We start from the raw sequence: 27,431 nt of genomic DNA, 5'->3' as shown, positions 1-27,431 counted from the left end.
AATCAGCTCAGCTCTGGCTGTTGTGACCATCTGGGGAGTGAGTCAAGTAGATAGAAACTGTCTCATCTCTGTGGCTCTGCTTTTCAAACAAAAGATAAATCTTAAGAAAAAATAAGAGAGGCTACTGAGCTACATCCCCATGGGTGACAGCGAGTGCCTATGACAAAAGGGGACAGCCCACTGCTCATTCTAAGCCAGCACTGTAGCTACTACTGATCCCAGTGTCCCATGGCAAGCAGCAGACCAGGCCAGGTGACGCTCCTTCACAGGGAGTGCTATTTTGAATGCATTTTTCCTGAAACATGGATGTAAGTATAGGTGAAGACAGAAGACCCACGTGGAGTCTAGAAGCATCGCCACCCCCAGGCCTCAGACTCTCACTGAGGCACTTAGCCAACAGTGGTAGGAAAGAAAAATACACTGGAGACCCAAGAAACATTTTATAATACAGTATTTATTTGTCTTCCCTCTGTCAGCCCTGAGCCAACCACTTTCCCCTGGTCGCCTGGGAAAGTACAAGAAGCAGAATGTCCAGGGCAGACGTGGTGTGGGAGAATGAATGATCAGAGGTGGAGAGGGCTCCTTCACATGGCGAAGAGGATGAGGAAGGCCACCATCAGGCAGAAAAGCCCCATGGCCTCGGAGAGGGCAAAGCCCAGAATCGCGTAGGAAAAGAGCTGCTGCTTCAGAGAAGGGTTCCTGGGAGAGGGAGAGAAGAGACTGAATTTCCAGTCCACATAAGGGGCGCCCATGAGGTGGCTCTGAGTAAATTCTCCTTGTTACACTTGTCTGATGTGAACTTTTGGGGGTGACATCATCATGCCCTGATACACCAAGGGCTCTTCTGGGACTAGGGGAAGTGGACGATTTAAAAATCCTGTCACATGACCAAGTACATGTAATATTTTGCCAATGCACCAATATCATTACCATAACTTGAGACTTGTGGGCCTAGCCACTTAATATGAAGGCCCCAACAGGACAGAAGAACGTTCAGAGTGACCAGGTCAACCCAGAGCAGTGAGTCAAACAATAGAACGCCAACCTACATTGGGGTTTCCCCTTTGGTTCCCTAGCAGTCTTGGGGCACGACCTCACGTTCCTAAGGCTTTAGGGGAACCAACCATTCACTGTTCCAGACCCCAAGAGAGTCAGAGACCACCTTCTCTCATTTCAAAACCCTCCAAGGATTCAGGGCTTTACGAAACTAAACAATGGCCTGTGGGTTCTATTACAGCAGTCAACATGGGATGAGGGACTCCTGATGCTGACAGTCAACACACAATTTGCAGTCCTCCTTCTGTGTGTGACACCCCTTCTGTTTGTCAGGATGGGTAAGGCAATACAGCACCAGCTTCTAACAGAACTCTGGGACAGATACAGTCAGGTTTCTTGTTCAACCCTATTTCCCCAAAGATGTTAGGAGAATGTGCAGGTCTAAGGGGATTAATGTCGTTCTAACAGGACACTGGGGACCAGTCCTTGGGGCCAGGGACCAACATGCTGGCTGCACAGGCAGTTTTCCCACCAGTGCCAGGGTATCTCCCCAAGAGAGGTATAGCAGCCTGTGGCTCCAGATCAGAGCATTTGAGGCTTTTTGGGCCATTTATGGTCTGCAGATTTGGTTTTATTTTTAATTCACATTTAATTCTACATACTGATGGGAGACAATGGCTTAGCTACATGTATACTTCATGTAATGATTAGGGCAAACATTTGTGGAGAGCACATTCAAAATATTTTAGCCACTATAAAATTAAAATAACTTTTTAAAAATGCAGAAACCATTCTTAGCTCAATCATTCAAAACCAGGCCTTGGTCCACATCTGGCCCTCAGGCCTTGCTCTGCCAGTCTCTGCTGCAGACCCAACTGAAGTTCAACAAAACGTTCTTCAGTGACGTCAGTAACTCCCTGTACTGCTACTGCGGCTGTCTCTAACCACACTGGCTAACTGAGCACTGGAAATATGGTCAGTGTGACTGAGGAACCAGAGACCTAAACTCTATGCGTGCCTAATTAATTATAATGCAAATTCACAATGCTCACATGTAGCTGCTATAAAGGATAGTGTGGCTCTAGACCCCAAATATTTCTGCCCAGACACCTGCAAAGCTCATCAGACAGCAATGAGGGTACAACTCTTACCTGGCATAACCAATGATGAGGCTCCCAAACACAGTCCCAATCCCAGCCCCAGAGCCAGCCACCCCAACCGTGGCAGCCCCAGCCCCAATGAACTTGGCTGCTGTGTCAATGTCCCTTGAGACGATGCTGGTTTGGAAGCTGCGGCTCGGGAGAAGCGAGGTCCGGGGACATGGGACTGCCACACTGCTCAGGCGCTGTGAAGAAGCAGGTAGAGGTCACGTTCCTTCAGTTTGGGAACTTCTGTGCAATTTACACCCTCTATGCTGCCAAATCCCAGGGTTTCTACCAGAAATAGCAAACTGTTTACCTCACTGGCAAACACAATCTTTTATTGTAGAAAGTAGATTTCAAATGCCATCAAGGCTCAGGGGTGACGGGCAAGTGAAGGATTGAGGTCCTGCCTGTTCCTGGTATCTCATGGAGGTCACATTCCTGGGACCCGATACTACCAGTACAAGTCAGTCCCCAGACTGACTAGGTCCCCTAGGGCAGTTAGCAGCAGCACACGTGTGGACATGGGTGCTGCAAGGGGTGTAAGCCCCATTAACTGTCTATGATCTCCACCCACAGCCAATGACTTTGAGCTCACGCTAATTTTAATCTGAGATGACTGGCCTCAGCAGGTACTCCCCCTACTGGTTCTGGCAGGCAACCCTCCTGATCGCTCACATTTCCCACTGCACTCAGGCTAAGGTACCTCATCTGTCAGCGTCTCTGGTCTCTTGAGCACCACGGCAGACAGCGGCCGGCTCAGCAGCTGGGAGGCGCTCCTGACCTGGTGGGAATGAGAGAGGCAGGAAGGTGAAGAACGGCTGTGAAGAAGAGCTTGAGAAAGTTGTCCCAACATCAAATAGGATCTTCCCCTCTTCTGGCGCCCCTCCCGTTCTTTCAAACTTAGAATCGTGGATTGCCCATTTTTACTTTTAGCACACTCTGGATTCAAGAACCTTCACCATTCCCTTGCTTGACACGCTTTACTTTAATCAAAGTCACTCTACTTCCTTTGGGACCCCAAGAGGTTTATGCCATGTCCCGCCACTGCCCTTGGGAAGGAGGACAGAAGTACCTGCTTCACCAGACAACACACAATGGTAACGGACAGCTCAGAAGGCAAGGCAAGAAGTGGGCCACTCCCATCCTGGCAGCCCTTTTGACTTAACCCCACACCAGCACCTCCAAAACAGCATGATTAACAACCTGGCTTCAGAAGCCAGAAACCCAGAGTCAGATCTGAATTTGGGAGCAGCTGTGTGACCTCGGGGGAAGTCATGTCAGTCTTCCTAAGCCTGTTCTCTCATCAAATGGAAAGCCTCTAGCAGCGCTGACTGGAAAAGTGAGATGTGCATACAAAAAAGCAAACTCAGCGCCAGGCATGTGGTAAGTGCTCAACAGGCAATAACCACTAACAGCACGCCCCCCCCCTTTTTTTTTTTACTTAGGATGAACCAACTGCCTTGACCATATAGAATTTTCTGATGTTCTTGCCTCGGAGTCCAACACTTTTCCAATGTGTATTTTAAGTTTCTCACCCAGGACAAGAGTCTGTGCACATGGGCCCAGTGTGACAGCCTAGTGGCTAAAGTCCTCGCCTTGCATGCACTGGCATCCCATATGGGCGCTGGTTCTAATCCTGGCTGCTCCACTTCTCTGCTTGTAGCTTGGGAAAGCAGTAGAAGATGGCCCCTTGGGACCCTGCACCCACATGGGAGATCCGGAAGAAGCTCCTGGCTCTGGATCGGCTCAGTTCTGAGCCACTGGCAGACTGGGTTCTGGTGATGAGAATGAAGCAGCCTACAGGGGATATGGGGCAGGGAGCACCTGACAAGCCCACCTTCACTCCTGCCAGGCTGCCCACCAAGCAAAGGGCTATCCCATCCCACGCATTCTTTATCCTCCAACAGCCAATCTGTGACGGCAGCAAAGAGGGAAGACTCGTCTTCTCGAAAACCCTCCCAGATCCAGCAGGTACTCACCAGGCAGGGAGTGGAGACAAGCTTGGAGCAGGCATACATTGTCAGGTCGTAGGGGCTGTAGCACACAAGCTGGAATGACAAAATCAAGTCTTGTCAACCTGGTCCTTGCTCGCCCCACTTCATCCTCACCAGCAGCTCTAGTAAAGCTTAACTGGCCCAGGGAGCCAAGCACTGTTAGGAGAGATGGAACGGGAACCCTCGGGTTATGGTTTTCTCCGGACACCTCACACAGCTCCTGCAGTTCCCTTATAACTGAGTGACGTCGCTTGGTCTGCACGAGGTGTCACCTGGCCCCAGCCTCAGCACTATTCATTCCCCTGCCAATACTTGGGAGGGGCTTTTCATTTTCTCACTGAAGTACCTGAAAGTATCTGCTTCCTCAAAACCCCTGTGGTTCCTACACTAATGAACAAGGTAAGATAAACGAGGAACTCTGCCATCACTCTAATTAGCAATGACTATTAAAGTGTTTTCACTTCAGCCCTAAGATCTAAAAAAGCCCTCATACCTGGCAGTACCCTAAATGGGTAGAACTGAGCTTACTACAGAAAATAGTGAGTTAAAGACCTAAAGGCTGGGGGGCGGGAGGGGGAGGACTCAAAGTGAAATGAGAAGCCCACCAGGAGTAGAATTTCATAGGTCAAGATCTCTGGAGATCTTGTGCCTACATTTCATATACATTTTCCAGATAAACTATCTCTCATAGACAATGATACGTAACTTACAGTAAGGTAAACCCTAGAGCATGATCTTTAAAGCTGATCTTTATTCAATACAGTTGAAGAATATAGACAGAACTAACCAGCTACTGGCTCACTCCCAAATGCCCCCAACAGCTGGGACTGAAGTCAGGCGCCTGAAACTCGAGTCAGGTCCCCAACACAAGTGGCAGGGCCCCGACTGCTTGAGCCTGCCGGACCCCCGGGATGCACGTTAGCAGAAGCTGGAATTGGGACTTAAAATCCAACACTTCCAACCCAGGGTGTTCCAGCAGGTGGCTTAATGGCTGGGCCCAAGTGCCTGCCCCTTAACACCAAATCTCTCACTCTCAAGTCATATGCTTTCTAACATGCCACAGGCTGAACTACTCAGTGAAAGGGAAGACTTGTAAAACGCCACTTCCCTCAATGAATGGACTCAGACTGTTTCAGCTTATAACATTAAGGAATCCAGCGTCTTACTTTCAATTCTGATCTGATCTTGACCCGACTTCCGTGTAGCTACGTGAAGCAAATTCAATTCTGCTGCCTCACCACTTGAGTTTTCTTGGGTCAAAATCCAGTTCTCTTCCTAGTACAGTACAGTTTGTATAAAAAGGATGACTTTCTTTCTCAGGAGATTCAAACTTGTTTAAAAAAAGCAGTTCACAGGGGAGTAGAATTTGCTAGCCTAAAAATTAACATGTAAAAAGGCCAGCATGGTGACTCAAGAAGCTAATCCTCCACCTGCAGGCGCAGGCATCCCATTGGGGCATTGGTTCTAGAGCTGCTGCTCTATTTCCAAGCCAACTCCCTGCTTATGACCTGGGAAAGCAGCAGAGGCTGCCCCAGGTTCTTAGGACCCTGAACCTGCATGGGAGACCTGGATGAAGCCCCTGGCTTTGAATTAGCTCAGTTCTGGCCTTTGCAGCCATTTGGGGAGTGAACCAGTAGATCGAAGCGCTTGCTCTATAAATCTTCTTCAAAAAAAAATGTAAAATTCTCACGTGGTGTTAGCAATGTAATAAACCGCTAAGAGAAAGCAGCAATTAAGGTAGCCTGCAGTTCATCTATATGCCTCCATTGGTCTAACCAGGAGCAGTCCATGGTGGTTAAGCCACACTCTGGGCACGGGCGCCATAGTATGAGAGCGATCCCCTCCCTCAATCATCCTGGGCTTTCTTAGTGTGTCAGCGACGTACAGGGTTGTTGTCTTAACTATTTCAAGGTGCAACTCTTCTTTTCCTGCCGATGACACCCGGACAGGAAAGCTGGCAGGTGCAAACTCGTGAGAGGGTCCCACCCAGCCTGGCTTTGAAACCGCAGCTTAGGAGTATCCGCTGCCGGCAACAGAAGCCCTTACCTAGCCCACCTATCCGGACTGCTCCGGCTTCACCTGAGCGCCAGGGAGGGCAACGGTGACAAAGGCCCAGGCCCATCTCCCCCGCCCTAGCTGTCCCCGGCCGCCACGTGCAGCACGGGGTGCTCTGGCGGTTCGCTTCTACCACGCTGACCGCTTTACTTTTCAAACTTAGAGGCAACGGTCACTCGAGATAATCAACTACCTTCATTGCTCCGAGCCCCTGAGGCCTGGGTGGCAAATATGGATTCAAAATAAAACCACGTGTCAGGCCGGGAGAAGGAAGTTGGGGGGAACAGCCTGGGAGTTGTGACAATTGTGAGGCCAGGAGGGCGAGAGAAAACGGCGTCTGTGAGGATTGGGCTGGAACAGCGGGGGGGGGGGGGTGAAGAAAAGAAAAAAAAACAAAGAAGACACTCCCCGATGTGACTGCAGCCAGCCCCGCCGCGAGCCACCCAAGATGGCGCCGGGAGGTCTCCGGCACGCGGACGGGAACAGCCGCACGGCGCGGCCACAGCGGGCGGGCCCGGGCACCGGGGTGCCAGTCAGCACGGGGAAAGGGCCCCAAAGCGTCCGCGCGAGTCAGGGCGGCCCACGCGCGTGCGCGGCGCAGCGACGGCCACGAGGCCGCCAGGCCTTACCTGCTCCCTGGGCAGAGAAGACAGAGAGGGGCGGGGGAGGGCGGGAAGAGCGCACCGCGTGGCTGTGCGCGTGCGCGGCCCGAGCCAACGAGGCGTCCTCCCCGCCAACGGCCGCGGATAGAGAGAGCTGGCGACGTTGCGGCTCGGCCCAGGCGCCACAGCGTCGCCTGCCGGCCCCGCGGCGCCCAGCCGGCCAGCCGCGCCACCTGGCGTTGGAGAGGAGGAAGTACAGGCGGCGCCGAGCGAGGACAGAGAACCAGGCCAGCTCCGCGGCTCAGGCCCATTCGCGGCGTGGCCTGCGGGGTTGGTCTGCACAGCGTTTGGAATCTTGGACTCACGTCCCCTTCCCAGGCATGCGCAGTCACATTGCCATAATCCCACAACACCACTCGGGAACTTAGTGGTATATAGCATACGATCAGAATGGGGGATTCAAAATGCTTAAAATGGAGCAGGAGGGAAACGAAGGCATTGGGATTCCTGATCAGCTGTCACCCCTGGACCCTGGGTCTGGCTGGATAGGAAACAGGCCAGTGGGAGAATAGTCAGCAAAATGCCTCAGCCACTTCTGGTGACTTCCCCTCCTTTTCCATTAAAAAGGCTGCCAAGCCTCGAGAAAACCCCAGGAGGCTAAATACGATCCACCTCTTTCCTGAGTCCTAGGATCAAGCAGGGCTAAGCGGTAAGGTCACGTGCTCACTCTGGCCCCCTGCCCAGGGTCACCTGTGCGAGCGGGGCTGACCAGGTAGCATCCCCGTGAGGTGCCCGGCAGAAAGCAGCGGAAGCCTTCCGCCCTGCCCCTTCCGTGCCTGGAGGAGAGGAGCGTGAGGGCTTCCCGGCCAGCACATCTTCTCCTAAGGCCTCTTTGTCCACCCCCAGCCAGGCTCTGGGCAGCGCTTGATAGGCCTACCCGTTTCCAAACCTAGCCATCCGGGCATCGCGCTGGTACGTGGCGCGAGAAAAGACGTGGAGGAAAAGCTCACCATTAGGAAAAAAAAAAAAAGCCGCGGCTGTAAATAAAGCCAAATCTGCCACCCTCTGAGGGGCCGTTTGTCCTCCCCTCCTTGGCCCCGTCCTTCCCGCCGCCCCCTCCCGGCTCCCGGGCCCCGCGGCGCCCCGGCCCCGAGCTCCTCCATTTAATCGGATTTGGGAGAAGGGGAGGATAAATCATGGCAGCAGCTTTACGGTCCCGGAGGAGAGGCGAGCCGCAGCCAGGCACACCCCGGCCGGCGATAAAAACCGCCGCTGAAAGCCCACGGAGCAATTTCCCGGGACCCCGAGCGACGCCATTACAGGAATGTAATTTTGCCCGGATGAGGCCCCGAGTTTAATTATCCTCGCGGAGGAATTTCAATGCGGTCAATCCATCTTGCAGGCGGGCGGCAGAGGGATTTATATGGGCCCGTTATTTCACACCTATCCTCCATCTGCATTTTTATGGCCCTGAGCTCCTGAAAGGGAGGGGAAGAAAGAGCGGCGAGGAGAAGCCGGAGAGAAGCGGGCGGGAAGAAGAGGCCGGGCTGGGTGTGGGGGCCCTTCCCGAGATCCGCGAGCCACAGCTTTCCCCCTCAGAAATCCTCAAATCTGTCGCCGGGGACGCGGGGGGCCGGGCGGGAAGGACCGGCCCTGCGATCCTCGGGACGAAGCAACAGGTCTTTGACCACGAAGGCGGCCCGGGGCTCGGGCGAGGCCGGCCAAGGTCAGCCCTGCAGGGCCCGGGCGGCCGCACCCGCATCGAGCGCCATGCGGCTCCTCCTCCGCCGCCCGCCGCCACCGTCCCCGCCCAATGGCCGCTGCGGCTTCTTTTCGGGGGGAGGTTGGAGTGAGAGGAGGCGTTAGGACGCTGTCGGCGGCGGCTCAGCGGCCCACCCGAGGAGGCCTGAGCGAAAGCTGACGCCGGCTACTCCCTAGAGAGACTACACCGCCCTAACAGGGTGGTAGGCTCCGGATTCAGATAAAACGGGTCGCCATCGCTGTGACCTTGGGCCACCTGTTTTAATTCCTTTGGGCCAACTCTCTCCTCTGGAGATGGAGAATGCTACCAGGGCGCACCCCACAGCTAATGTTGAGATAATATGTGCGAAGCTTTAAACAAGGTGCTGGGTACCCAGTCCAAATTTAAAAATATTATCGTCTTTGCCATCATCCTTGTAATATTATAGTTATGCACGTCACAACTCAAGGCTACACGGCTCCCTCGGGACTGTTTACTGCAAGATTCTTACAGTGGGATTCCCTGGACAACCATCTCAATACTTTTCTCAGTGGCCACATGAATCACGCAAAACAAGATAGCGTGGCTAGATAGCGATCTGCGGGGAGGCGGAGAGTGGGGACTGGAAGGGCTTTCCTGCAAGGTGTGAAGCAAGAAGTTGGATGGAAGAGAGCAGATTGTAAAGATTGGACAGAGCAATATGAGGAAGGGGTGAAGCTGAAGATAACAAAAGCTAGCCAAGAGTAGATGAGTGTCTAGAATCTTCTTCACCATGAGCCTTGAATATAAGGGTCTGGCTTCCCTTCTTTGACTGCAGTCCAGGATGGAAAGGGTGTGGAACCAGAACTAACCTTTCTAATCAACCCTCCCTTTCTCTACCAGGCCATGTAACAAGGGTGGCCTGATTGGCCAGCGTTTCTAATGACGGCTAGTGGCAGATTCTGACTGGTTGGCAGCCTCCCTGCACAGTGGTGACGGAGAAATGAGATTGATCTTTTCTTTCTTAGGATTGGTTAACAGCCCTCAGGGGACCCAGGGGCTCGTGCTGATTGACTGGATAGGCGAGGAGGGTGGGTCTCCATCTCACGCATCAACATTCTGAGTGTTCTTTTCCACAAAGGTCACCAAGGAGAGAGGCCTCAAGCCTTTGGACAGGAAACACAGTAGCTCAGGCAAGAAAGGGCAGACTTTGAGTTGAAAGCGCAGTCAGAGGGAGGGGGAGTGGAAAGAAACACAAGGATGCAAAAATAAATATATATTGCTGGTAGGAGGATGAGTGTAGGAAAGGGAAAATGCTAATTGCAGATGATCAAGTTTCTCTTATACTGGAAGAATCCCTTCTAGTGATCTATTTGTGGGGGATGGTGACCCCTGTTCAGCTTTTGTGTATTTTAAATTTGCTTAGATGTTGAACATTCTCATCACAGGGTCCAGCACGGTAGTCTAGTGGCTGAAGTCCTCACCTTGCATGCACCAAGATTCCATACAGGCACCAGTAATAGTCCTGGCCACCCCGATTCCCATCCAGCTCCCTGCTTATGGCCTGGGAAAGTAGCCAAAGACAGCTCAAAGCCTTGGGACCCTGCACCCACGTGGGGAACCTAGAAGAAGCTCCTTTCTCTCTGGATCTCCTTCTCTCTATATATTTGCCTTTCCATAAATCTTAACAACCAAAAGAAAAAAATTCTCATCACAAAAGCAGGCCAAGTTGGTAGGGTAATGGCTATGTTAGTTAGCTTGATGGAATCTTTCTATAATCTAACTAGAGATACAAACATCTTGTGCACGTGGCAAACTCACAAATATACACAATTAGCAGAAGCAGATTATGAGAAATTTCCATTTTATTTCTGAGGCTTTAGATGTGTTTTTGCTAGATGCCATGTTCTAGAATGTGGAACAGTTGGCTGTCTTGGAGGTAGGAGACCGAGCTTTGTCCCAGCCCTGCTACTAACTAGTTGGGTAACTATAAATATTTTTTTTTTTTCAAAGCTCCAGTTTGCTCATTTGAAAGAAACCAGAGAAAATGTTTCCTCCAGGCTTCCCTTTCTTTCTGCTGAACAGGCAAGTTTATACAAGTTCAAGGGGGTATTTCTGCACTGCCCGTCAGAGCTCCTCAGTTCATTTCAGGTTCCTTGCTGTGGTGGGTTGGTGGGTCTTGAATAATAAGCTTTTCTAATTTCCACTGCTCAACCAGTGCCCCAGAAAGGAAGCCTATGAGTCATCTATGCTGAAGAAAACAAAAACAAAAACCACAGTAGGCTGAGGAGGAGAAAAGATTCACAGTCCCCAGGCCTCTGGGCAGAGTTGGTGGCAGGACTGTTGACAAGCTGTGGGGGCAAGGGGCATGTGAGTGGGCTGCGAAGGCTCATTGGCGAAAGTCCTCATCTTGCAACTAACAGGATCCCATAATAGTGCCAGTTCATGTCCCAATGGCCTCGCTTCCCATCCAGCTCCCTGCTTGTGGCCTGGGAAAGTAGTTGAGGACAGCCCAAAGCTTTGGGACCCTGCACCTGTGTGGGGGACCCAGAAGAAGCTCCTGGCTCCTGGCTTTGGATTTTCTTTGTCCCCCTGTATCTTCTTCTCTCTGTAAACCTATCTTTCCAAGAAAAAGGAATAGAATCTTTTTAAAAAGCAAAAACAATTTTGGGTGGGGAAGAAGTTTAAGTTTCTTTGAATGTGTGTGAAGAATTTGCGGATGTGTTTTTTTTTTAATTTTTAATCTACAAACAATGATTCAGTCTATATGAACAGATTTGATTTTCACCCTTGGTACTGTCCCTTCTAAGCTAAGGAAGACCCACAGGTAAATACAAAATACAGATTATTGCAATGTATTGTGAACAGCAAGCTAGACATCTGGAATCTAGATTATGAGATAATGGTGTGATTTTGAAAAAATCAACTCACTGGACTTCAGTTTTTTATCTGCAAATAGTGAGAAAACATCAGATGATTATAAGTTTTCTTTCATTCTTAAGTATCTGTTAAAGATCTGGGGGCTGACATTGTGACATAGAGGGTTAAGCCACCACCGTGACACAGGCATTCCCACATGGATGCTAATTTGAATCCCATTTGCTCTGCTTTTGATCCAACTCCCTGCTAATGCATCTGGGAAAGCAACAGAGGATGGTCCGAGTGCTTGGGCCCTTGCACCTGTGTGGGAAACCCAGATGGAACATCTGGCTCTTGGCTTCCACTGGGCCCAGTTTTGGCCATTTTTGGAAATGAACCAGTGGGAGGAAAATCTCTCTGTATCTCTCCCTCTTTCTGTAAATCTGATTTTCAAATATATAAATGAATCTTTAAAAACAAAACAAGAGCATAGACCTGGGCCTTCTGGGTCTGCCTTGGTCTCCAGTGACTTAAGGTGATCAACTAATATTTATAGAGCCTCTGTCTTATAAAATCTTGTACAAATGGTACATAGATATGAAAACAGCTGAAGGGCAGGTGTTTGGTGTAGCAGCTTAAGCTACTGATTAGGATGCTTGCATTCCATTCGAGAGTGTGTAATCTAAATCCCAGGTTCTCTGCTTCCAATCCAGCTTCCTGCCGATGCTCATCCTGGGAGGCTGCATGAGACAAATATAGGACTTGGGTTCTTGCTACCCTGGTGGTGATCCACATTAAGTTTCAGGCTCCTGGGCTCTGTCTCGTCCAGATATTTTGGGGAATAAACCCATGGATGGAAAAATCGATCTCTTTTTCCATCTTTGAAATAAAATGAAAAGAATAATTTAAGAAGGAGAAAACACATTCTGCTGCCTTTGTACATTTGTTTATTTATTTATTTAAGATTTATTTTCATTACAAAGTCAGATATAAAGAGAGGAGGAGAAACAGAGAGGAAGATCTTTTGTCCAATGATTCATTCTCCAAGTGAGTGCAACGGCCAATGCTGCGTTGATCCGAAGTCAGGAACGTCTTCTAGGTTTCCCACACGGGTGCAGGGTACCAAGGCTTTAGGCTGTCCTCGACTGCTTTCCCAGGCCACAAGTAAGGCGCTGGATGGGAAGTGGAGCTGCCGGGATTAGAACTGGCGCCCATATGGGATCCCGGGGCGCATTCAAGGAGAGGACTTTAGCCACTAGGCCACGCCACCGGGACCTGCCTTTGTAAATTTATCTGCAGTGAGAATGACATGCACATGGGCCCTGTGGCGTGGCCTAGCGGCTAAAGTCCTCGCCTTGGGACCCTGCACCCGCGTGGGAGACCCAGAAGAGGTTCCTGGTTCCCGGCTTCGGATTGGCGCAGCACTGGCCATTGCGCTCACTTGGGGAGTGAATCATCGGACGGAAGATCTTCCTCTCTGTCTCTCCTCTCTGTATATCTCACTTTGTAATAAAAATAAATAAATCTTAAAAAAAAGAATGACATGCACATATATTGCTATAATGTGTGACAAGATTTAAGAGGCTGTATAGGTAATGGAAGTTGAGGAAGCCTGTGACTTCCAGTTAGAATAATCAAGGGTGCACTATGAATAAAGAAGGCTTTATCTTCCCTTAAAAAAAATAATGAGGCTTCAGCACAGTGACTCAATGGCTAAATCCTCACCTTGCAAGCACTGGGATTCCATATGCACACCAGTTTGTGTCATAGCTGTTTTAACCTCCATCCAGCTCACTGCTTGTGACCTGGAAAAGCTATGGCATGTGGCCCAAAATCTTGGGGCCCTGCACTCACTAGGGAGACCTAGAAGAAGCTCCTGGCTCCTGGCTTTGAATTGTCTCAGCTCTGACCATTGCAGCCATTTGGAGAGTGAACCAGTAGATCTTTCTCTCTGTCTTTCCTTCTCTCCATAAAATCTAATCTGCCTTTCCAATAAAAAATAAAAAAGTAAATTTTTTTTAAAAATGAAATATTTGAATAATGCAAAGAATAAATATCCACATAGTCAACAGTATTTATTGAGCATTTGCTTCTTGGCCTTTTGGCTAAGATCAAGTGTAGTATTTATTGAGCATTTGCTATGTTCTTGGTACTGTTCTTAGTGCTGGAAACATAGTCATAAACAAAGTGGGACAAAAATCTTTGACTTCCCAAAGCTGACATTTTATGTTAGTGATGAAACATGATATTAAAATGAATATCTATTAAGCCACTCCCCAAAGGAAAGAAAAAAAAATACCACTGCTACAGAAATCCCATAGACATCTGTTCTATTGCAACCTCTGATTTTTATGTTCAGCATTTTCTGGATGTTTTTCCCTATTTTCACTATATACTACATTTTGTCCTTTTTTATTTTTAAAAAATAGGTATGTATTTATTTGAGAAGCGGAGAAAAGGAGATTGGAAAAGAGGGAGTTAGAAAGAGTGAGGTTGCATCTACTGAATCACTCCCCAATTGTCTACAATGGCTGGGGCTGGGGCCAGCCTGAAGCCAGGAGCCAGATACTCCATCTGGGTCTCCAACATGGGTAGCAGGATCCCAAACACTTGAGAACCAAGAACTTGAGTGCATTAACAGGAGCTGGATTGGAAGTAGAGAAGCTGGGACTTGGAAGTGATGCTCAGATAGAATGATTGGTGTTGCAGTTGGGAGCTTAACGCACTGAGCCATACCACTGATTCCTTTTTTTTTTTTTAACCATTTTAAGAGTGATATGATATCTTTCATAGACCTCTTCCACTATGTTTCCGGTCAACACTGTATTAGTAGATTTCACCCATGTTGATGTTCATAGCTGTAGTTTATTCACTTTCACTGATGAAGAGTGACCCACCAACTTGTTGATTAGTTCCCCTGTAGATGGGTGCTTAGGTTTTTCTCTGCCTTTTTGCCATCCTGATGGCAATCCTGCTTTGAACATTTGGTACATTTCTCCCAGTGTACGTCAGTAGGAGTTCCTCCAGAAACACAGGGAAGGGAATTGCTGGGTTGTATCTTTGACTTTGCTGGATAATCTCACTTTGTTTTCCAATATTTATGCCCACCAAAGTATATAAGAGTTTTGGTTGCCACCCTTTCCTTGCAAATTCTTGATACTTAGCCATTCTGTGGATATAAAATAGAATTTTCTGATGGCTGGGATTTATATTTCCCCGATTATTTTTTTTTAAAGATTTATTCATTTTATTACAGCCAGATATACACAGAGGAGGAGAGACAGAGAGGAAGATCTTCCGTCTGATGTTTCACTCCCCAAGTGAGCCGCAACAGGCCGATCCGAAGCCAGGAACCAGGAACCTCTTCCGGGTCTCCCACGCGGGTGCAGTGTCCCAATGCATTGGGCCGTCCTCAACTGCTTTTCCAGGCCACAAGCAGGGAGCTGGATGGGAAGTGGAGCTGCTGGGATTAGAACCGGCGCCCATTTGGGATCCCGGGGCTTTCAAGGCAAGGACTTTAGCCACTAGGCCACGCCGCCAGGCCCATATTTCCCCGATTATTAATGAGGCTGAGCATCTTTTCACTATTTATTGGCCATTCAAGTTCCCTCTTCTGTGAAATGCCCGGTCAGGGATGTCCTTTGTCCATTTTCCTGCTGGGTTGTTTGTCATCTGCCTATTGATTTTTGGAATTAACAAATATGTATGATAAAGCCCAGGACATTGCTTTGTTAATGACAGCTATCTGTTTCCAGTATGGAGCTGGGTTGAGAGTTTAGTGGTGGCTCCAAGGATGGATGATTTCTGTTCCAGTTCAGAGTCCTCGTTCAGTTGGATTAATTAATTCTTAATTCATTCATCAAATATTTATTGACTGTCTAGTCAGATATCAAGCTAACCACTGAGAATAAAAAGAGATCCCTTATTTGCCTACCGCCTTACCTCTTCCAAAGCCTAACTGGGTCCAAACCATTAACATCTCTTGCTGATCCACTGTAATAATGTCCTAGTTGGCCTTACCATAGTCTGTAATAAAGTAACTAAACTGGTCTTTTAAAATATAGATCAGATCCTTTTTGTGGTACATAAGCATGATGGTGGGGTTTACACCAGTTTGTGTGAGATGTGCTTCCATCAAATTTTGTTACCATGTTGGCACATAACCCATCTGTAGGGAAGTTAGCAAGAGAGAAAGAAAGAACCAATGAAAGAGAGAAAGGAAGGGAGGAAGGAAATAAATGTAGGCCAGATTTTGCTACTTAAAACCTCCCAGGAGTTTTCCAGTGTTGTATAAAACTTTCCAGAATACAATAGGTAGCTCCCACTAAAGGACACTTCAAGCTGATTGTTCTCTCTCTACCTATTTTTAAAATACGTATTTTAAACATTTATTTATGTTTTATTTGGAAGGCAGAATTACAGAGAGAAAGAAATGGAGAGAGAGCCAAACAGCCACAGTGGTCAGATGTGGGCCAGTTTGAAGCCAGGAACTAGGAGCTTTATCCAAGTCTCCCACATGAATGCAGTGGCCCAGGGTCTTGGGACTTGGGCCACCCTCTGCTGCTTTCTCAGGCACACTAGCAGGGAACTGCATCAGAAGTGGAGCAGCTGGGACTTGAACTGGTGTTCATATAGGATACTGGTGCTGAAGGCTGAGATTTAGCCTGCTATGCCACAGTCAATATTCTTACCTATAATCATGCCTTGGTTCACTTTTGCTTCATTTAATCCTCAGCTCAAATGTCACCTAATTATGATTTGTATATTTGTCCCTGCAACTTAGCAGTTGAGTTCCCAGAGTCTTACATTAATAGGACTAACACAGTGAAAATTTAACAATTCAATTTTGATGTTTAGCAGCAAGGCTTTTGGAAAGTGATTAGTTGGATTAGACCATTAGGGGGGATCTCTCATGACTGAACCTTGCTGGTTTTAGTGCTTGCTTGTTTTTAATGATTTATTTACTTGTTCGAAGGGCACAGTGACAGCCATCTTCAGTCTGGTGGTTCACTCATCAAATGGCCTCCACAACCAGGAGCCAGGAATTCCATTTTTTATCTCCCGCACTGATAGCAAGGACCCAAGCATTTGCAGCATCAGCATCCCATTTTGGAGTGCAGGCTCAAGTCCCAGATGCTTTGCTTCAGATCCAGCTTTCTGAGATTGTGCCTGGGAAGGTAGTGGTAAATGGCCCAAGTGCTGGGGCTCCTGCCACCTACGTGGAAGATCTGGATGGAATTCCAGGCTCCTTGCTTGGGGCCTGAACCAGTCCCAGCTATTGTGACCATTTGGGGAGTCAACATGTGAATGGAAGATCTTTTTTCTTTGTCATTCTGCCTTGCAAATAAATAAGTCTTTAAAAAGATTTATTATTTTTGTATTGGAAAGGGTAGATTTACAGAGAGAAGGAGAGACAAAAAGAGATCTTCCATCCGCTGGCTTACTACTTCTCAGATGGCCTCAATGGCCAGAGATGAGCTGATCCGAAGCCAGGAACCAGGAGCTTCCTTCTGATCTCTCACATGGATGCAGGGTCCCTAGGTCTTGGGCTGTCCTGCACTGCTTTCCCAGGCCACGATCAGGGAGCTGGATCAGAACTGAAGCCGCCACGACACAAACTGACACCCATATGAAATGCTGGTGCTTGGGGGCAGAGAACTGGTCAGTTGAGCCAATGAATTGACTCGTAAGTAAATCTTTTTCAAAAAGACAAATTTGGTTTTGTACACAGTGATCCTGAAGTTGTCTAAGATGTCCCCTGAGCTGTTCTCTCTTTCTCTTCTAACTGGGTAAAACAAAAAAACCTCCATGTAAATATTTCTGGGTTGTTCCTCATTTCTGCAAGTATGCCACGGTCACTAGGTTCTGTTTTGTGTACTTGACTTGGGTACCCATCTAAGAGTAAAGGTCCTCCCCAGCATCTCCAGAGAGGTGAAGGCAGGGCCTGGCTCCAGAAAGGTGCTGATGAGTACCCAAAGCAGCCCGAAGACTCTCAGACATAAAGGATAGAGGCTGGCAGGACAGACCAGCCACACAAGCGGGCTCCATAGTCTGTTACATTCTTCCAGTTAGTCTTGGGAGTTGGGAAAGGCAGGAGAGAAGGCCAGTACCTAGCAGGGAGCTGCCCAAGTCTCTGGGAAAAAGGTGGATTTGAGAAGCAGTGAGGATGCAGACAGGGGCAACTGTTGGTGGGCAAATCTGTAGCCTCTTTAGCCACCAAGGGCAGAAAAGGAAGGACAGGAGAAAGTGAGTTGGAGTGTTGTAAGAAGATGAGTGGGATTATCTCAAATATTTGTGGGGTGCAGGAGGAGATTAAAAATATAGGCCTTTAGAAGTGTGGCTTAAGCCTAATGCTTGCGTTCCATGTCCCGTATCAGAGTGCTTGGCTTTCAGTCTTAGCTCCACTCCTAATCCCACCTTCCTGGAAGGCAGCGTGTGATGCTCATAGCACTTGATTTCTTGCTACCTCTATGGGAGACCTGGATTGAGTTCCTGGTTTTCAATTTAGACTTGGCCCAGCCTTTGGAGGGTGAACCTGCGGGTGGGAGCTCCCTCTGTCTCTCTGCCTCTCAATCAATCAAGTATATAGGTGTATATATGTATGCATGTGTGTGGCTGCATATATATACCCACATACCAACTGTGTAAATATATAAAAGCTGTGTATAACAGCTAACAAACTGTTTACAGCATGATCCACCCTCCTATCTTGACAAAGATGTCAGTGTCAGCTGACAGGTTTATATGTAGAATCTGGAACTCCTGTAGTCATTCTCCCTCCTCTTCCTCCACCTAGTCTGACCCTGAGATTCTTGTCCCACATCTGGCTCTAGCTAGCCAGGGCATCACAGGGAAGTGTGCATGCAGTGCAGCACACATCTGTGCTCCATCCAGGCCAATGGGCCTAGACATGTGCCCGGCAGCTCAGGCTACACTCTCAGAGCTGGGGCTGCTCTGGGAACTGGATCCTGGTCAAGCAGAGGAGAGGCAGAAGATGTTGACAGACACATCCACTTGGCGTTGATTTATCTCCACTCTGGCAGAGAAGAGGACCCAATGCTTGGGCCTATGTGTGAAACCCAGATGGAGTTCCTGGATCCTGGTTTCGTCCTGAACCAACCCTGACTATTGTAACCATTTGGAGAGTGTTGATGGGAGAGAGAGAGAGAGCAAGACTGGTGTTTCATTCCCCAGATGATTGCAACAGCCAGTGCTAGGCCAGGCCAAATCCAGTCAGGAGGTCCAAACACTAGGTCCAAACATCTTCTGCTTTCCCAGGTACAATATCAAGCAGCTGGATCAGAAGTGAGCAGCCAGGACTTGAACTAGATACCTATATGGAATGCCAGTGTCTCAGGTAGCTTATCCCATCATGCCATGGCATCAACCAGAGAGCATTCCTCTTGCCTGGTCTAAGGAAACGGATTTAAAAACCAAAGGACTAGATTTAATCTCTATTTGTTCTTCTTTGATCCTTGGAAGATTCCCTGGAGCCTCAGTTTTCTTATAAAATGTGCATTATTCAGAATTACTGTGAGAATTAAATAAGCTAACAGATAGAAATGCTGGGTATTTGTTTTTTGAAAATGTATTTTTTGAATATTTATCTTATTTATTTAAAAGGCAGAGTGAGACAGAGAGAGAGAGGGACAGAGAGAAAAAGAGAGAGAGAGAGAGAGAGAGAGAGAAAGAGAGGAGAGACACAGATTTTTGGTTCACGTCTCAATAACTACAACTATCAGGACTAGGCTAGGCTGAAGCCAGGAGTCTGGAACTCCATTAGGGTCTTCCCTGTAGTCCCAAATACCTAGACTATAATCCACTGCCTTGCCACAAGCATTAGCAAAAGCTGACTCTGCAGCAAAGTAGCTGAGATTAACACCGGCACGCCAATAAGGAATGCACTTGTCCAAGCAGCAGCCCTATCCACTACGTCCATGCCCGCCCCCAGTCAGTTGATTGTATGCAGATAAATGAGAAAATGGAACCGCTTAATTGCTTTTACAATCTGTTTCACTGAGGGTACCAGCTGGCTGCTGTTTTGGTTTTTGCTTTTCAGACTGAGACAGAGGGAAGAAAAGGCATGAATAGATACAAATAATAGAAAATCCCTCACAGCACTTGCGGGTGACTTTGAACTTAGACACACATTGCAAACACACAGGAACTCTCTCCAGCACACAGGCCAGCCCTCTAATGCTGCTGCACTCATTGTTCCCAATACGCACAGGTTCCACCGTGCATGTCACTCTTGCTGCTTCCTGCAGCTGCAATGCCTTCTGCCTTCTCAGACATTCTAATGTCTCCCCTTTATCTTTCCCTCACTCCTCCCATTAGCATCCTTGCCTCCCGCAACCTCTCCCTGTGAGTTTCCTACTGAACTACTTACTTCCTTACTTCCCATAACTTACTTCCGCGCTTTATCATTGATTGTTTCATATTGTTCTTTCTCTTCCACATGTTCAAGCCTTGTCTCCCTGACTAGAATTGAAGCTTACCATAGGTGAGAGCTGTATTTTGAATTCGCTCCCATTTCCCAAGATGTCTATATATTTATTTACTATACATTTATTAAGTTTCCATATGCCTGAGCTGTGCTAAGTGCTGGGGACATAGCGATTATATGAGTATATAGGTACATGTGTATCTTTCATATGTGTGATATTTATGTCGTGTGTGTGTGTGTGTGATTGGAGAAGCTAATAATGTAATGGACTCATGGTTTGATAACTGCTCATAAAAGTGTTGAGCACATAATGGGACTTCTATGTAGGTCTGATGGATTGATGAAACGTTCTGCTTTTCAGCTCGTCATTCAATGAATGAATTCATTAATGAAACAACTGAACAAGGAGCCGCTGATACAGCTATGCTGGGTGGTTCCCCACCATACAAACTTCAAATGATAAGATTGAGGGCCTGGTGTAATGGCTCAGTGGCTAAATCTTCACCTCGCATGCACCAGAATCCCATATGGGCGCCAGCTTGTGTCCTGAATACTCCATTTCCTACCCAGCTCCCTGCTTGTGGCCTAGGAAAACATTTGAGGGTGGATAAAGTCTTGGAACCCCGCATCCATGTGGGAAACCCAGAAGAGGCTCCTGGCTCCTGGTTTGGATGGGCTCAGCTCTGGCCCTTGGGGCCACTTGGGGAGCGAACTAGTGGACAGAAGAGCTTTCTCTCTGTTTCCTCTGTAAATCTGCCATTCCAATAAAAACAAATAAATCTTTTAAAATAATTATAAGATTGATTTTGAGGGAGAAGTAATCTTTAGAGTCACCAAAGCAAAAACAAAACAAAACAAAACTCTACTTTTTTTTTTAACTTTTTAAAGGCTTATTTATTTATTTGTATTAATCTAACAGCCAGCACAACAGAGTCAGAGAGCTAGAGAGATCTTCCATCTGCTGGTTCACTCCCCAAATGCCAGCAACAGCTGTGACTGAGCCAAGCTAAAGCTGGGAGCCAGGAACTCCATCCAGGTTTCCATGGAGACAGGGACTCATGTCCTTGAGCCGTCATCTGCTGCCTTCCAGGGTGTGTCCTAGCAGGAAGCTGGGTCTAAAGCAGAGGCGGGGGACTATTTCAGAAACTCAAATACGAGATGTGAGCATGCCAACTGGTTGCTTCACTCACTGCTTTGTCAGGCTATGTTCACTCCCTTGGGCAGGCTCTTGTGATGAAATTGTAAAGTATTTTAACAATACTGGAAAATGCTTTTTATCAATTATGTCCATGAGGATAACACTTCTTTTTTTTAAGATTTATTTTATTTTTATTGGAAAATCAGATATACAGAGAGGGGAAGAGACAGAGAGGAAGATCTTCCATCTCCTGACTCAGTCCTCAAGCTGCTGCAATGGCTGGAGCTGTGCTGATCTGAAACCAGGAGCCAAGAATCTCTTCCAGATCTCCCACACAGGAGCAGGGTCCCAAGGCTTTGGGCTGTCCTCTACTGCTTTCCCAGGCCACAAGCAGGGAACTGGATGGGAAACAGGGCCTCCAGGATTAGAACTGGTTTCCCTATGGGATCCTAACGTGTTTGATGTGAGGACTTTAGCCACTAGGCTACCACACCAGGCCCAGGGTAGCACTTTTGTGTGCTAGACACTGTACTGGCTTCTTTACAGGAACTACACAAATCCTGACCACAATCCTATGATGAAGACACTGCTATTATTTTTGCTTTATGGAAGAGGAGGCTGAGACAGAGCTGGCAGATGGGAGGGGGCAGGGGAGGAACCCAGGAAGGCTGACTGCTCACTGTGCTGTCTAGACATTGCATTACAAGAGGGGAAAACTCAGTTCTGTTGCTGGCCTGGCCAGTGGTTCTCCGTGTGGGCTGTGGGGGGCATCTCCTGTCTCTGGTCCTTCTGCTCACACAGACAACAGCACCAGACGGAAAGGCCACCGTCGTCCCAGCAGCCTCAGCTGCCTATGTCTGGTGATGAGCCTTAAAGTTCATCTTTTCTGGGACCAGGGGCAGCCTGTGCCATCGTTACCCGTAAGACGGGTGTCCTGCTTCCTTCTTTAGGTCGTAAGTGATGATTGTGACAGCTCCACGCAAGCGAAGAGCTGACTGGTGGGGGAGCAGAGAGAGCTTCAGGGCAAGGACCCTCATTCCGCTGTCCTTCTGCAAGTCCATTCCTCAATTCCTTGTTTCAAAGGGAATTTTCCAGAATGCTTGCTGTCCAGGGTCCATTGACAGAACACACAACCAAGACTAAGCTGTGGCTGAAAGGTGTTGGGTCCAGTTTTAAACAAGCGTGGGTCTTTGTTGACATCAAGCCTGGTGCTCCGAGGCACCTCCTTCTGGAAAGCCAAGCTACCTGCGTTCTCCATTTTGTCCCTTCATCCGTGGGTTTTAGTTTCCCACGTGCTCAAAGCAGAGTAATCACCTGAACAAGTGTGCTCAGTTGGTTGGCATCGGTCGGGATTTTAAACCGGCAGCCTTTATCAAAATGGCTCTGCCGCTATCCTTCGTGTTGCTGTTTGGTTCGGCTCTCCCTCCTTCCCCTCCTGGCCTGTTGTACCCAGGGTACCTTCTCAACAGGGGGTTCCTTGCCCTGTGTCCTCTCCCGAGGCTTCTCTGCTATCTGGCAGTCTGGCTGGGCCGCCCTGCTACCGACCTTTCCGGCTTCAGCATCACTTTGTCAATTTCTTAGAATCATTTACTTGGTTTGCTCTCTGTGCCTCAAAGCTTCTCCATCCCTGCAGAAAAAAATTTTTGCATTGCTCAGGGGATGCTCATTCTTCTTTCTCTCCCCTTCTCTCCTACAAATACACACCCAAGTGGCAGGCAGATTTAATTTCTCCCCTGACCTTATCATGCCCCCAAATATCAATATAAGACACTTCCTGCCTTTGGGGGGCCGGGGGCTCCATTTGAGAGCTTCCAAGGGCTGAATTTCTGAAGCATCCTCTATACCAGATGCAGCTCAGGAGCTGACAGGAAAGCTCAGGCTGGGTATGTGTGGAGTGCTTGTGAAGGTTATTTTCCTTAAGCTGATGCTGAAGGTAGCTTTGAGCCTAGGAGAGGAGGGGAGGTGGCAGAGAGGTTAAGGGGGTGAGAACAAAATCGGTTTCTGGCATTGGGGGAAAGGTAGTCTCCATCTTTGCTTTTCCAGATCCCCAAATGTACCAACAACGCTTGCAAAGGAATTCAAACAGAGACACCCATGAGCTGCACAAGACAGAACTGAAGTAGGGGTGGTGGAGAATCTGGGGAGACTTCTGAGAGCGAAAGCTCAAGGACAGGTCCCCTCCGGAGTAGGGACAGCTGCCGTGCAGCGGATCCTGCCCTTCGAAGTCCGCTTCCTTCACCCCAGCCCAAGCGAGGGAGATGCACTCTTTGCTGGGGCGCTCCTTCTCCATCTGCGCTCCCCCCAACTTCCCGTCAGCTCGCGCCCCCTCTCCGGCTCTCCCCTCACGTCCAATCCTCGCTGCTCCCCTGGATCCTCTCACGAAGCCTCTTTCAAATGCAATTATCGAATTAATTGACGCGCGGACCCAGAGGCAGGCAGAAAGGGGCGGCGCGAACACCGGCTGGTTCGGATTTATCCTGCGGCCTCCGCAGGCCCCGGCGCCGCGCGAGATTTACTGGGCTTGGAACACGGCGACACTTCAAACCTTTGATTAATCATGTTGTTCTCCCGGCCCCATAATTTAGTTGCTCTTTTTTTTTTTTTGCCCCCCTCTTCCTCCTTGCCTGTTTTTATCAGTAGAAACAGAGTCCTCATCAGCTTCAATTACAAATATTAAGCCCTCCACCACTCCCCCCTAGAGGCGCCCACCCGCACCCGCCCAGCTAAATCATCGCTGAATTAACATCACGATCGGCGGCCCGCGCGCCTTCCGCCCGCAGCCGAAGCAGCTTGTGCGCGGGCGGCGGCTGCGCCCGCCTGGCCCTCCCCAAGCCGGACTGAGCGCCTGGGTGGGCTCGGGACCCCGAGCTCCCGCAGGGGGTGCTGCGGGTGGAGGGTGGTCCCGGGCTGCAGACGCACGGACCCAAGAGAGAGCGCCTTGTGCAAGCCGCTCCAGGGGCGAAGCGAAAGGCAGGCAAAGGGGGTGGGAAAGGGGCGTGGGGTCGGAGGGAAGCGCAGCTGTATGCCAACCAGACGCACGGGCAGGCTCGAAAGCTGCAGATTTGGGAATGCCCTGACTCAGGTGTTCGGGTTAACGATGTGACCCCCTGGAGGTAGGGACAGCTGTCGCTGTTGGAGTCAAGGCGGTCCGAAGGGAGAGTGGGGTGCGATTTCTCCATTTTCCTGAGCGTGCGGAGAAAATGCGCCTTCCCTCGAAGGCTTGAAGTCTTAAGGAAGACCCAAGAGGAGGTTGAAATACTGCCCCACGGCGAAGACTTTTGGATTTGAGGGCCCTCGAGGTAGCCAGACCGCTCTATAAAGTTTTTTTTTTTTTTGAGGAAGGTTTGGGGGCGTAAAAGACATAACTATTCGACGTCCCACTCAAGAGAAGGGGAAAGAGGAGAGGTAATGTCCTGACCCTATCAATCCTTGAAGAATGAAGGAGTTCGGGGAGAAAAATGCCAACCCAGGAGTCTAGGTTTGCAGCTATTTTCATATTCACCTGTCTCCAGGCTTGCCATCCATCTCCAGGATTCGATTTCTGCCTAGCAACATCGCGACCAATCAAGATGCAATTAAACCTGCCAGTTCGGTGTCTCTCGGACCGGGATTGGTTGCTCGCTATCTGCGCATCCCAGGTTTTCATTGGCTATCGGCCACCTGTATGGAAATAAGGCTTAGCCGGGACTTGGGCCCTTCCAGCCGGGCAGACCTGTGGCTTCCGGCGCTGAAACCTGCGGCTCCGAGCAGAATTCCTGGGCTTGCGCCTCTCCCCACCTGCCCCCCAAGAGATCTCTCCACCCTTTCCTCTTCTCTCTCTGCACCTTCCTCTGGGGGGCCTAGTCTGAAAGAAACGCGACCAAATAGCCCAGAAATAATGTGGATTTGCACGCTTTTGGCATCGATGCATTCTCTCGGTTTGCTCTCTAGATTTTGCCCCTTCCTCCAGCCAGTGTCGCCACAGCGTGTCCCCTTTCTCTTTCCCAGATCAGATCAAGAGATGGCTTATCTCTTCATGGAGCCTCTCCGTCTCCTCCCCACCACCTTTTCTTTCGAGTCCAGTTCTACTAATTCCTGACCACCTCCTCTTTCCTTTCAGGACCTCGGCATCTCGCCACTTCCTACACCCCAACCCCCCAACCAAAAAAAAAAAAAAAAATCTCCATCCTCTCTCGCCATCCATTTTCTCCGAGGGAGCCGAGTTTGACAGCGAATTCATTCCGAGCGGGGAGGGTGATTTATTCTTCAAATATACCGACAAGTGCGGGCATGATGGAGCCCATTAAAATGTTGGGAGATTGTTTTTATGATTGAAGTCTGTATTACTCCGACCATAAAGAAAGAGAGCAAGGAGTCATTAGCATTTTCATGATGGTGTATTTCTGCTTGTCTCCAAGCCATCACTCATCTTTACTGCCCGTCCCTTTGCTCTCGCTCGGCTACAACGAGGAGAGACTGCAGCCTGGGTTGGGGTTGGGGGTGGGGGAAGCGGAGGCCAGAGATTCCCCCCTCCACGCACACACACACTGCTCTGCCCTTCACGGCCACATCCTCACCCTCCCTGGCACACGGATGAGGGGGTGAGAAGTGGGACACCAAAGATGTGCCTCAACTTCTTGCTGCCCCTGAGTGGTGGGGGCAAGGGCTCTTGCCCACACGGTACTTGGATGTGTGAGCAGGCCGGGGGTGCTAAGGGGGGCGAGGGGTCACTCCTTCTGTTCCACGGTGCCTCCAGCATTATCCTTGCAGAAGTAGATTCAGAAATTTTTGGCTGATTGCCTTTGGCTGGAGACACCAGGGGAAGAGGAGGGGTTTAGAGGGAGGAGACCACAAACCCTTGGTTTTGGAGATTGTTGGCAGGGAGTTGGGTGCCTGGCCATCTGACTTCTGCCTCTGCTACTCCCTAAAGAGCCTTTTGACTTGGAACTTGAGTAGGAACTTGGAGTCAGGTGGCTGTGGGTGGAACACTGCCCTCAAGTGGCCAGGGAGCTTGGAATCACCTACTCTCCTGTATCCTACCCCAACCCTTCAGCACACTGACATTCACGCCTGGTTGTGTGTGGCCTTGTCTGTGTATCCTACTGCCCCAGCATGGCACTTACATGGGCATCAGTTGAGAGGAATAAACGCTGGAATGGGGTGGGAAGTAGAAATCATAGCTACCAAGGCATTAATAATCGTGATAACAGTGCCACTATATTTTTGATCTAGTGGAAGGACACCCAGAGATAGATAGATAGATAGAGAGAGAGAAAGCAAGCTTTCATGAGTGTCCTCTTCCAGATGAGCAGACCAAGGCTGAGGTAGGGGAAGGTGAGTCAAGAACACAGTCTTCACTCAAGTGAACAAGAGCAAGTTCAGAACCTGGGCTGCCTTCACCATCTGGTGCAGGGTGTCTCAAGTACAAGCCAGGTTGACTGATAGCCCACCCCACCCAGATTCATAGGAAGAGAGGAACACTGGTAAGAGCTTTGGCCTTTTGGTGACTGGGCCAGGGCATTTGGGCAGTGGACAGCATGGCTGAGTGTCATCCCTTCCTAATCATTTGGAGAGCATTCACTGCGCACCTGCTGTGTCTTCTTTTGGCTCCACCACACTTTGCCCTGAGATGGGCACCTGATAGGGCTCTCAAGTCTGGGGCAGTGGGAGAAGGACCCACCTACTCCCATCCTCCCCCTCCCCCAGCCTGCGGAATGCCCAGAGGTGGCAGCCGCATGGCTCCAGATTTACAGCTGCCCTGGCACTGGTGCCATAAAAGCAAACGATCCTTCTCTGTACTAATTTCTGTGTAATTAGATCTCTCCTGGCATGGAAAGTGGGGAAGTGGGGGGTGGTCAGGAGGGGAGGGTGCCAAGGACTCTTCCCAGATCCTCCTTAGGAGGAAGGAAGAGGGGCTTTAGGACATACATGGCTTCTCCAGAAGTAGGTGGGCCTCTGTAGGCTCATTCACTGTGACAGAGATGGGTGAGGCAGTGAGGCACCCGTGGAAGTTAGGAGGCAGAAGGGTCAACATGCTTGTGCCCAGGATGGGGACAGAAGAACGAGTGAGCCTGCCCAGAGATCGGGGGGGGGGGGGGCAGCAGGTGCACAAGGAAGGTGTCACCACGCTCGGGGAGCTGCATATGGGGTTCCTGGCACCAGCTAACATGCCAGGACTCCTGAGTGACAGCTCCTTCAGACCCAGCCATGTCCAGATCCACATCTGCCAAACAGTGTGGACCTGCAGGAAGGCAGATATTCACTCTACGATTGAAATGCAAACCTCAGAGTATCTACACATCCTAGGAGCAAAACAGACCTCTGATCCCTCCCTGCCCTGCCCCACCTCATCCTCACTTCTCAGAAGCAGGAAACCAAACGATGCCAAGGATCTCTTTCCTTAAGCAGGCTTTTTGTTTCAGAGCCTTAAAGATGCATCCGAGGAAGCCAAGTCAAAGATGAGACTCGATCAAGTGTTGGGGAGGGGTAGAGAGGGA

The 27,431-nt window shown here is 49.3% G+C and overlaps 1 protein-coding gene and 1 non-coding gene across 3 annotated transcripts; one reads left to right on the top strand and one right to left on the bottom strand.

The window, feature by feature from the left end:
• Positions 1–436: 436 nt before the first annotated feature.
• ATP5MC2 (ATP synthase membrane subunit c locus 2) lies at positions 437–6,905 on the bottom strand. 2 transcript variants are annotated; one of them, XM_058673277.1, is made up of 5 exons: positions 6,820–6,905; positions 4,121–4,189; positions 2,845–2,922; positions 2,148–2,341; positions 437–699 (listed from the first exon to the last, which is right to left on the bottom strand). In XM_058673277.1, exons 2-5 carry the CDS (start codon positions 4,157–4,159, stop codon positions 585–587), a joined length of 426 nt encoding a protein of 141 aa, XP_058529260.1. In that variant the 5' UTR covers positions 4,160–4,189; positions 6,820–6,905; the 3' UTR covers positions 437–584. The 2 variants fall into 2 exon arrangements, with proteins under 2 accessions (XP_058529260.1, XP_058529259.1); XM_058673276.1 differs by lacking the exon at positions 6,820–6,905 and adding an exon at positions 6,384–6,405.
• Positions 6,906–15,440: 8,535 nt separating this feature from the next.
• On the top strand, positions 15,441–15,545 carry LOC118757633 (small nucleolar RNA U13). The gene has a single exon (XR_004995303.2). It is a non-coding gene; the product is annotated as a small nucleolar RNA U13 (small nucleolar RNA).
• Positions 15,546–27,431: the final 11,886 nt, after the last annotated feature.

This window comes from Ochotona princeps, chromosome 15, assembly GCF_030435755.1.
Source record: "Ochotona princeps isolate mOchPri1 chromosome 15, mOchPri1.hap1, whole genome shotgun sequence".
In the NCBI taxonomy this organism is placed as follows: Eukaryota; Metazoa; Chordata; class Mammalia; order Lagomorpha; family Ochotonidae; genus Ochotona; species Ochotona princeps.
The sequence above is the reverse complement of the archived record's forward strand: the minus strand, read 5'-3'. Positions and strand labels throughout refer to the sequence as shown.

Bases quoted from the DNA above. Each gene is read 5' to 3' on its own strand.
- ATP5MC2 (XM_058673276.1), bottom strand. The intron at 2,923-4,120 runs GTGAGTACCTGC...CATTCCCACCAG, and splicing joins TTGTCTCCACTCCCTGCCTG to GTCAGGAGCGCCTCCCAGCT. The intron at 2,342-2,844 runs GTACCTTAGCCT...GCTTCTTCACAG, and splicing joins CAGAGACGCTGACAGATGAG to CGCCTGAGCAGTGTGGCAGT.